Source organism: Oncorhynchus clarkii, chromosome 30, assembly GCF_045791955.1.
Source record: "Oncorhynchus clarkii lewisi isolate Uvic-CL-2024 chromosome 30, UVic_Ocla_1.0, whole genome shotgun sequence".
Classification (NCBI taxonomy): Eukaryota; Metazoa; Chordata; class Actinopteri; order Salmoniformes; family Salmonidae; genus Oncorhynchus; species Oncorhynchus clarkii.
The window spans coordinates 45948665-45959712 of record NC_092176.1 but is presented as its reverse complement, the minus strand read 5'-3'; the positions used below and the strand labels follow the sequence as shown (position 1 = coordinate 45959712).

General features: G+C 44.0%; 1 protein-coding gene across 4 annotated transcripts; it reads right to left on the bottom strand.

Annotated features, from left to right (window-relative positions):
* Positions 1-338: 338 nt before the first annotated feature.
* On the bottom strand, positions 339-10844 carry LOC139389968 (iron-sulfur cluster assembly 1 homolog, mitochondrial-like). 4 transcript variants are annotated; one of them, XR_011629448.1, is made up of 5 exons: positions 10745-10844; positions 7886-7939; positions 6730-6835; positions 1232-2954; positions 339-1179 (listed from the first exon to the last, which is right to left on the bottom strand). XR_011629448.1 is itself a non-coding variant. In XM_071137020.1 (4 exons), the coding sequence occupies exons 1-4, from the start codon at positions 10841-10843 to the stop codon at positions 2806-2808; spliced, it is 408 nt and encodes a 135-aa protein (XP_070993121.1). In that variant the 5' UTR covers position 10844; the 3' UTR covers positions 339-2805. The 4 variants fall into 4 exon arrangements, 1 of the variants encoding a protein (XP_070993121.1); XR_011629449.1 differs by having other exon boundaries at positions 339-1101; XR_011629447.1 differs by having other exon boundaries at positions 339-2670; positions 2701-2954.
* Between the last annotated feature and the right edge of the window lie 204 nt (positions 10845-11048).

Sequence of the window (11048 nt, the reverse complement as noted above, 5' to 3'; positions counted from 1 at the left end):
CAAGACTAGTGGATACATTACAGTGACCGATACTTGAACATTTGGCTATAAATAATTGTTTCATAACAATTACAGAGGACAAAAAAAGTATAATTCTAGCTAACTATCAGTCACTACACAACCCTGAAATCATCTCACTATGTCACTACACAACCCTGATATCATCTCACTACACAACCCTGAAATCATCTCACTATTACTCACTACACAACAGAAATCTAACCAAAACTTCAAAATAAATCACAACAGAAATGATGATTCACTTCACAACACAACCCTTAATGATCCATACCATGTTATACTGAGACAGAAAGTAGAAACGACAAGGAGAGTAACCACAGATTTAAAATATATTTATTCTCGTCGACGAGTCACCAACTGTACACTAGTTACATATCTGTAGTATTCACAGCACACAGCCTATATAGCTATACACTGAGTGTACAAAACATTAAGTACACCTGCTCTTTCCATGACAGACTGACCAGGTGAATCCAGGTGAAAGCTATGATCCCTTGATTGATGTCACTAAATCCACTTAAATCAGTGTAGATGAAGGGGAGGAGACAGGTTAAAGAAGGATTTTTAATCATTCAGAGGACGAATGGGCAACACAAAATATTTAAGCGCCTTTGAACAGGGTATGGTAGAAGGTGCCAGGCGCACCGGTTTGTGTCAAGAACTGCAACTCTGCTGGGTTTTGCACACTCAACAGTTTCCTGTGTGTATCAAGAATGGTCCACCACCCAAAGGACATCCAGCCAACTTGACACAACTGTGGGAATCATTGGAGTCAACATGGGCCAGTATCCCTGTGGAATGCTTTCAACACCTTGTAGAGTCCATGCCCTGATGAATTGAGGCTGTTCTGAGGGCAAAAGGAGGTGCAGCTCAATATTAGGAAGGTGTTCCTAATGTTTTGTACACTCAGTTCATTCTTTATAGGCCTATATACACACATATATACACACACCACCGGTCAAAAGTCTTAGAACACCTACTCATTCCAGGGTTCTAGAACACCTACTCATTCCAGGGTTTTAGAACACCTACTCATTCCAGGGTTCTAGAACACCTACTCATTCCAGGGTTCTAGAACACCTACTCATTCCAGGGTTTTAGAACACCTACTCATTCCAGGGTTTTAGAACACCTACTCATTCCAGGGTTTTAGAACACCTACTCATTCAAGGGTTTTAGAACACCTACTCATTCAAGGGTTTTAGAACACCTACTCATTCAAGGGTTTGCCTTTATTTTTTACTATTTTCTACATTGTAGAATACTAGTGAAGACATCAAAACTATGAAATAACACATAGAATCATGTAGTAACCAACAAAAAAAAAAGTGTTCAACAAATCAGAATATATTTTAATATTTGAGATTCTTCAAAATAGCCACCCTTTGCCTTGATGACAGCTTTGCACAGTCTTGGCACCGTTGCGCCACTTGGGAGGCCCCAGCCAATTAATAAAATGGACTCCTTTAAAATTGAGATAGCATGGGCAGCACTATTGAGGCGGTCACAGACCTCCATTTCTCTCTCAGGAAACAATGTCATGCTGCTTCCTCGACTCGTCTACAGTCGCTGACTTTAGCATTACCCATCAAACACGCCCAACAAGTCCTTGTCTTTATGTGACTGTATTCAACCTACAGGTAACTACTAAAATAATGGGAACACTGGAGTAAATTAGGGAAACAAAGTATATTGAAAGCAGGTGCTTCCACATAGGCGTGGTTCCTGAGTTAAATTCAGTAATTAACATCCTATCATGCTTAGGGTCACGTATACAAATTTTGGGTGGGCCATTAGTTTCATGCCCTGTGGATGGCAGTGGTCACTGAATGGTTTGATGAGCATGAAAACGATGTAAACCATATGCCGTGGACGTCTCAGTCACCAGATCTCAACCCAATTGAACACCAAATGATGGAATTTCTCGTGGAAGAATGGCGTCTCATCCCTCCAATAGAGTTCCAGACACTTGTAGAATTCATGCCAAGATGGACTGAAGCTGTTCTGATTGGTGGAGGCCCAACGCCCTATTGAGACACTATATATATATATATTGGTGTTTCCTTTACTTTGGCAGCTCTCCAAGTCTCTCAGGTACTGTGTCTATGGTTACTACCAGAACCACATGCATGTCTATGTAACAAGGTTAAGGGCTCAGCATGTCACAGCCCAGTGTTTAGATTCATGGTAGATGTAGTTTTAGGGGGCTCAGCATGTCACAGCCCAGTGTTTAGATTCATGGTAGATGTTGTTTTAGGGGGCTCAGCATGTCACAGCCCAGTGTTTAGATTCATGGTAGATGTAGTTTTAGGGGGCTCAGCATGTCACAGCCCAGTGTTTAGATTATATTAGCCCTACAGTACACCATCACAAGACCCACAGCAACAGGAAGACAACGCATCCTGTTCTGTAGCAGCACAGAAACATCCATGTCTGTCTCACTCCTCCTCTCACGTCTCACTCCTTCTCTCACGTCTCACTCCTTCTCTCACGTCTCACTCCTTCTCTCACGTCTCACGTTGTGTTTATCAGGCCTTTATTCACTTCACTCCCAGGCCTCCAGGTAAGGTGTGTGTGTGTGTGTGTGAGAGAGGGTTGGGAGGTGTGTGTGTGTGTGAGAGGGTTGGGAGGTGTGTGTGTGTGTGAGAGGTTTGGGAGGTGTGTGTGTGTGTGTGAGAGGGTTGGGAGGTGTGTGTGTGTGAGTGGGGGTTTGTGGGTGGCGAGTATGGGTGCGAAGATGACGTTTGGCTGTGTAGGGAGACCAGGCCTCAGCAGGAAGCCCTCTCACATGTTGAAGCTCTCTCCACAGCCGCAGGTGCCCTTGATGTTGGGGTTGTTGAAGACAAACTCACTGGATAGCTTGGACTCCACAAAGTCCATCTCGGTCCCCAGCAGAGTGAGCTGGGCCTTCTTCTCTATAAATACACGCACACCTGCAGGAGAGGACTAATAATTATTAGGGCTGTCGAAGTTAATGCGTGACATTAAATGTAAAATGATTTCCTAATCGTTTCCTCAAAGACCTTTTTAAAACACAACACAACACACTCTGCTGTGCCAAGGTTTCCGTCAGGAAAATGTGTCCGCCGGACATTATGCCCAGCAGCATTTTAAAATGTACCCATGATGCATTGGGTGAGTAAGCGGATTAGGGCGTCCACCAACGGTGCTCAGAATGACAGATCACCTTTCGAATATGCTAATTTATATTAAACAGAACATTCAAGTCAAGGACGCAACAAGATCCTCCTTCTTCTTCTTAACCGATGATGATGATGCACTTTGAACATGTTAGAATAAGTGTCCACATTCACTTTTCTCCAGCCAACAAGACGAGTAACGAACTGCAAAAATCACTAGCCAATGTAAATATACTATCTGCCAGAGTAGAAAAATTAACCTATTCTATTGGTCAGCTTGTTGAGAAAGAAAGGGCCTATTCTGAAACAGACTGGGACAGTTGTGAGATGATAGATCCCTAATTCATACAACCAGCAGGCCCAGGCTACATTTTGTAAAACATTATTTTAAAGCAGTGTCTGATGCAACAGATCAGAACGTTTAGCTTAAAACGTAGCTGAACGATTTATTCACATTATAAGCGCTACAAAACAGGACATTCGGAAAGTACTCAGAGCCATGGACTTTTTCTACACCTCTTTACGTTACAGCCTTTTTCTAAAAATGGATTCAAGTGTACCCCCCCCCCCCCCAAAAAAAAATAATATTCTGCACTAAACCCCATAATGACAAAGCATAAAAACATTCTCCGCAGATCCTCTCAAACTCTGTCAGGTTGGATGGGGAGCTTTGCTGCACAGCTATTTTCAGGTCTCTCCAGAGATGTTTGATCAGGTTCTGGCTGGGCCACTCAAGGACATTCCTGCGTTGTCTTGGCTGTGTGTTTAGGGTCGTTGTCCTGTTGGAAGATGAACCGTCGCCCCAGTCTGAGGTCCTGAGCACTCTGGAGCAGGTCTTTCATCAAGGATCTCTCTGTACTTTTCTCCATTCATCTTTCCCCTCGATCCTGACTAGTCTCTCCCAGTCTCTGCTGCTGAAAAACATCCCCACTGAGGAGTGGCTTCTGTCTGGCCACTCTACTATAAAGGCCTGATTGGTGGAGTTATGCAGAGATGGTTGTCCTTCTGGAAGGTTCTCTCATCTCCACAGAGGAACTCTGGAGCTGTCAGAGTGACCTGACCATCAGGTTATTGTTCACCTCCCTGACCAAGGCCCTTCTCCCCCGATTGCTCAGTTTGGCCGGGCAGCCAGATCTAGTAAGAGTCTTGGTGATTCTAAACTTCTTCAATTTAAGAATGATGGAGGCCACTGTGTTCTTGGGGACCTTCAATGCTGCAGAAATGTGTTGGTACCCTTCCCCAGATCTGTGCCTCGACAATCCTGTCTTGGAGCTCTACAGACAACTCTGTTGACCTCATGGCTTGGTTTTTGCTGACATGCACTGTAAACTGTGGGATCTTATAAAGACAGGTGTGCCTTTCCAAATCATGTCCAATCAATTAAATTTAGCACAGGTGAACTCCAATCAAGTTGTAGAAACATCTCAAGGATGATCAATGGAAACAGGATGCACCTGAGCTCAATCTCCAGTCTCAGAGCAAAGGGTCTGAATGCAAATAAGATATTATTGAATAAAATACAGATGTTTCTAGAAACTTGTTTTCGGTTTGTGATTATGGGGTATTGTGTGTAGATTGATGAGAGAAAAAAAACTATTTAATCCATTTTAGAATAAGGCTGTAAACGTAACAATATGTGGAAAAAGTCAAGGTGTCTGAATACTTTCTGAATGCACTGTACCTGCAGACTACCTACCCCGCAGACTACCTACCCAGACTACCTACCCCGCAGACTACCTACCCGGCAGACTACCTACCCAGACTACCTACCTCTCAGACTACCTACCCAGACTACCTACCCCGCAGACTACCTACCCCGCAGACTACCTACCCCGCAGACTACCTACCCCGCAGACTACCTACCCCGCAGACTACCTACCCCGCAGACTACCTGCCCCGCAGACTACCTACCCGGCAGACTACCTACCCAGACTACCTACCCGGCAGACTACCTGCCCCGCAGACTACCTGCCCCGCAGACTACCTGCCCCGCAGACTACCTGCCCCGCAGACTACCTGCCCCGCAGACTACCTGCCCCGCAGACTACCTGCCCCGCAGACTACCTGCCCCGCAGACTACCTGCCCCGCAGACTACCTGCCCCGCAGACTACCTGCCCCGCAGACTACCTGCCCCGCAGACTACCTGCCCCGCAGACTACCTGCCCCGCAGACTACCTACCCTGCACAACCCCTGTTCAAAATGTTAAAAAGAAAATGAGTGAAGCAACAGATCAGAATGGTCACCTTCAAATGTTGCTGAACTTATTTCTTCACATTTTAAGCGCAGCATTGTACCATCTAAATCGCTGTGGAATATTTTCAATAGCATTTACATGTTTTTAAAATGTTTTTTTTCAACAGATGTTAGAAGCTGGTGATAAAAATAAAATAAAAAAGTTCAAACTGTTTGTTTTTGTTGCTATTTAGAGACGGTGAAATGATTCCCTACACAAGTCAGGGCTGGTTCTCTCTCAAACTAAAATTGAACAAACAATGAATCATTTCCTGGTTGCAAAAATTCTACAAGTGATTTCCAAAGCCAGAACAGCATCCCCATTTTGACAGATTCCACTCCGGTGAGAGAAATCAATAGGTTACTATTCCAGACAATGACAACACCGAGTAACACTATTATTCCACAGATTCTGAAATTACAACGCAAATACCCTAAACACCTTAAAGTCAAAGAACATTGATCAGAGGGAGCAGAGGCCCACGGCAACATTGATCAGAGGGAGCAGAGGCCCACGGCAACATTGATCAGAGGGAGCAGAGGCCCACGGCAACATTGATCAGAGGGAGCAGAGGCCCGCGGCAACATTGATCAGAGGGAGCAGAGGCCCGCGGCAACTTTGATCAGAGGGAGCAGAGGCCCGCGGCAACATTGAGCAGAGGGAGCAGAGGCCCGCGGCAACTTTGATCAGAGGGAGCAGAGGCCCACGGCAACATTGATCAGAGGGAGCAGAGGCCCGCGGCAACATTGAGCAGAGGGAGCAGAGGCCCGCGGCAACATTGAGCAGAGGGAGCAGAGGCCCACGGCAACATTGAGCAGAGGTCTAAGGCAACATTGGAGCATTAACAGCTGGGTGTTTATGGTGAAAATGTTTTTAAAAAACATAATACAGATGATTTTGTTTCCATCCCTTACAATCAAAACCTAGTTTGTCTGTAACTCAATACACTGCTTTTTAAAAAGGATAAAATATTTTACAGCTACATTAGGAGACATTGTAACATTACAGTAAAACCACAACTCAGTATTTTACAGCAACATTAGGAGCGCACTGAGACATTGTAACATTACAGTAAAACCACAACAGTATTTTACAGCAATAATAATAAATCACTTATCATGTTAAGGAGAACATTTCAACATAATGTTGAGGATTTCATTTAGATTGTAGATGAAATAAAAACATCTGACAAGATGAGCATAACTCAACAACATTTACAGTTTTCCAAAGTGGTCCAACAAGGATGCAACTTTAAATATTAAGATACCGTTGGGATAATGTCATTTAGGATAAAGTTGGGATAATGTCATTTAGGATAATGGTGTTTGCTCACCGTCCTGCAGCACCTCCTCATCAGCCTGATCTTTCTGCTTGGTGAAGTCCAGAGTGTAGGTCATACCGTTACAGCCCCGTGTCCTCACACCCACCTTCAGACCAATCTGGAACACAACCACCATTATACCACTACCCATAACCCCTCACACCCACCTTCAGACCAATCTGGAACACAACCACCATTATACCACTACCCATAACCCCTCACACCCACCTTCAGACCAATCTGGAACACAACCACCATTATACCACTACCCATAACCCCTCACACCCACCTTCAGACCAATCTGGAACACAAACACCATTATACCACTACCCATAACCCCTCACACCCACCTTCAGACCAATCTGGAACACAACCACCATTATACCACTACCCATAACCCCTCACACCCACCTTCAGACCAATCTGGAACACAAACACCATTATACCACTACCCATAACCCCTCACACCCACCTTCAGACCAATCTGGAACACAAACACCATTATACCACTACCCATAACCCCTCACACCCACCTTCAGACCAATCTGGAACACAACCACCATTATACCACTACCCATAACACCTCACACCCACCTTCAGACCAATCTGGAACACAACCACCATTATACCACTACCCATAACCCCTCACACCCACCTTCAGACCAATCTGGAACACAACCACCATTATACCACTACCCATAACCCCTCACACCCACCTTCAGACCAATCTGGAACACAACCACCATTATACCACTACCCATAACCCCTCACACCCACCTTCAGACCAATCTGGAACACAACCACCATTATACCACTACCCATAACCCCTCACACCCACCTTCAGACCAAGCTAGACACAACACAACCACCATTATACCACTACCCATAACCCCTCACACCCACCTTCAGACCAAGCTAGACACAACACAACCACCATTATACCACTACCCATAAACCCCTCACACCCACCTTCAGACCAAGCTAGACACAACACAACCACCATTATACCACTACCCATAACCCCTCACACCCACCTTCAGACCACTATCCATAACACCACCTTCAGACCAACCTGGACACAGCGCTAGGCCCGGAACAAAAGCATGCTCTAAAAAGGAGGTCTCCAGGAGAGTTGGAGATTCCTGGGTTAGGTTGGAGGGATACTCACGTATTCTGGTTTATCCTCGAGTAAGTTCCTGATCCTATTCACAGCAGATGGGGTCTGGAGAGAGAGACCAGAGGGGTTGACGACACAGTCCATTACAGTATCATACGCACAATCTTCCTACGGCAACTCTAGGAATCTCTGGTACCAGATATATGGCTAATCTGAGAATTCAACTCCTTACATCCCATTGTAGTATAACCACAACACTGTCACAAACACCAGTCAACACAAATATAAAATGTAACAATTTCATTGATTTTACTGACAAACAGTTCATAAGGAAATCAGTCAATTTAAATAAATAGGGCCCTAATCTATGGATTTCACATGACTGGGAATACAGATATACATCTGATGGTCACAGATACCTTAAAAAAAAGTAGGGGAGTGGATCAGATAACCAGTCAGTATCTGGTGTGACCACCATTTGCCTCATGCAGCGTGACACATCCCCTTCACACAGAGGGCCTTGCGTTATCATTCCGAAACACGAGTTGATGGCAGTGGCTGAATGGCACGACAATGGGCCTCAGGATCTCGTCACGGTATGTCCGTGCATTCAATTGCCTTCGATGAAATGCAGTCGTGTCCGTAGCTTAAGCCTTCCCATACCATAACCCCACCACAATGGGGCACTCTGTTCACAACGTTAACATCGGCAAACCACTCGCCCACATGATGCCATACACATCATCTGCCATCATCCCTTTCCAGTTGAAACCGGGATTCATCTGTAAAGAGCACACTTCTCCAGCCTGCCAGTGGCCATTGAAGGTGAACATTTGACCACTTAAAGCCGGTTACGACACCGAACTGCAGTCAGGTCAAGACCCCGCTGAGGACGATGAGCTTCCCTGAGACAGGTTCTACAAAGTTTTTGTAGAAAATTATTTGGTTGTTTCATCAGCTGTCTAGGTGGCTGGTCTCTGATGATCCCGCAGGTGAAGAAGCCAGATGTGGAGGTCCTGGGTTGGCGTGGTTACACGTGGTCTACGGTAGTGAGGCCAGTTGGACGTACTGCCAAATTCTCAAAAACGACATTGGAGGTGGCTTATGGTAGAGAATTGAACATTTTCTGGCAACAATTCTGGCAAGGCCAATTGCACACCTACCTCGAAACTTGAGACATATGTGGCATTGTGTTGTGAAAAAAAAAAAAAGTCCCTAGCACAAGGTGCACCTGTGTAATGATCATGCTGTTCAATCAGCTTCTTGATATGCAACATCTGTGAGGGGGATGGATTATCTTGGCGAAGGAGAAATGCTCACTAACAGGGATGTAAACACATTTGTCCACAACATTTGAGAGAAATAAGCTTTTTGTTGTTATGGAACATTTCTGGGATCTTTTATTTCAGCTCCATGAAACCAAAACTTGACAAGATGCGTTTATATTTTTGTTCACTATAATAGTATAGTAGGTCTATAACATTAACACCAAAACACACCTAATTTCTAATTACATTTTAGGATGGTTAGCTGGAGCAGAATAGTCACATTTTCTTTCTCAAGCGCCCAAAACTCTGAGCGGACACCACTAGGCAGAACATACGCGTTGATTGAAACTAAATACAAGAAAAGGTTATTTAAGAAGACCTAAACACATATTCCCATGAAATGGATTGAGATCAGAAGATTGACATGGAGATTCAGTTGGGACGTTTTACCAGTAAAATGTAAAGAACTAGTAGGCATGATGAGTGGTGGCCTATTTTGGAAATGAGGTAGCCTGTGACTAACTTGGTGTTTGATGGTATTACAAATATAAAATGTTATTGAGACATTAAAAATATAAAATGTTATTGAGACAATGTGTAGCATAGGCAGACATTGCAATTTGAATATGCATTTAAATGCATATTCTATAATGATAGGGTATTCAATTGGCTACATCTGTCGCGACAAACTCAGATAATCGTGACATTTAAAATAGTTGGTCACCTAACAGCTCTACACCAAATAGGTAATAACGGTTTGCATCCCTATGAGCTCATATAATCACAAGTCCATTCTAAGTTGTTAATGTTTGACGTTTTGTCCCATAACCGTGTTGTTGTCATTGTTCTGTCACAACAGCAGTTTGGGTCAACTCGACAGAGGGACTGGGCTATCCAACAGCAACTACAGTGAGCTGAGCTACTTTATCACAACGCCACAGAGGCCTTTATCTCCAAAACCCCGTGCCTGCAGACAGTTGATGTTAACAAGCTGCTTAACATTTCATGTAAGTAACTGTGCTGCTCCCTTCTCATCGGGCCCGGAAGTAGCTTTCTGTGTCATTGGACATGAGTGACAAACGTCCTTTAGGTAGCTACTGTAGCTATATATAAACTAGTGTATTCCTAATCACTTGTTCGCTAGCTAGAGATATTAGCTATGTTACCTAGTTAAAACACAGTTCTCAAATCACCACCACACTCACTCATTTTTGAAAAGCCTCAATCCGAAATGAAGGCAAGGATTTAGCGGATTAAACAGCAGGTAGTGTGGGCGGACAGGAGCTCCGAAACTATTAAAAACGACGTTTCAGCACCAAAACAACAGCGGGCAAAACGTTGGGTGCTGAAATCAGTAGTTTGTTTGTATGCAGAAATAAATATATAAACCGTAATTTTGTGACGTCGGAGCTCCAGTCCATTCACACCAGTCGGTCATCAACTCCATTGTAAATCGTTGAGTTTAATCGGCTAACTTGGATTATGAGAATTGAATTAACACGAGTGCCACCAAAAACGACGACATAGCGAGCTGGCTGTCATGTAATATAGCTTTCTGTAACTTCGGAGTAAACGGTTTTAACAATATTCACCGACACTTAAGTGTTTGGAGAGGAAAATAATATATTTTTAACACACTTACCAGCGTTAAAGCCGCTCTAGTGGCTAATATCTTTCTTTTACTGACTGCTCGGACGGTCGCCCTAGCCACCATGGAGGCAGACATGTTCGGTAATGACATGTCTGAACCACAGATGGAACAATGACTCAGATAGTTCACTGGTTGTATAAATGTGAAGTATCCGGTGGGCGTTTCCACCCACTACCAAATATGGTAGTGAGAGATTTGTACATCGTTACAACACTCTATTTTTTACATAATATGACATTTGTAATTGTCTTTATTCTTTTGAAACTTCTGTATGTTTACTGTTAATTTTTTTATT

Coding starts and splice junctions, on each gene's coding strand:
- LOC139389968 (XM_071137020.1), bottom strand. CDS start 10,843: ATGTCATTACCGAACATGTCTGCCTCCATGGTGGCTAGGGCGACCGTC. Junction 6,836..7,885: donor TCGAGGATAAACCAGAATAC/GTGAGTATCCCT, acceptor GTTGTGTTCCAG/ATTGGTCTGAAGGTGGGTGT. Junction 2,955..6,729: donor TGAGGAGGTGCTGCAGGACG/GTGAGCAAACAC, acceptor CCTCTCCTGCAG/GTGTGCGTGTATTTATAGAG.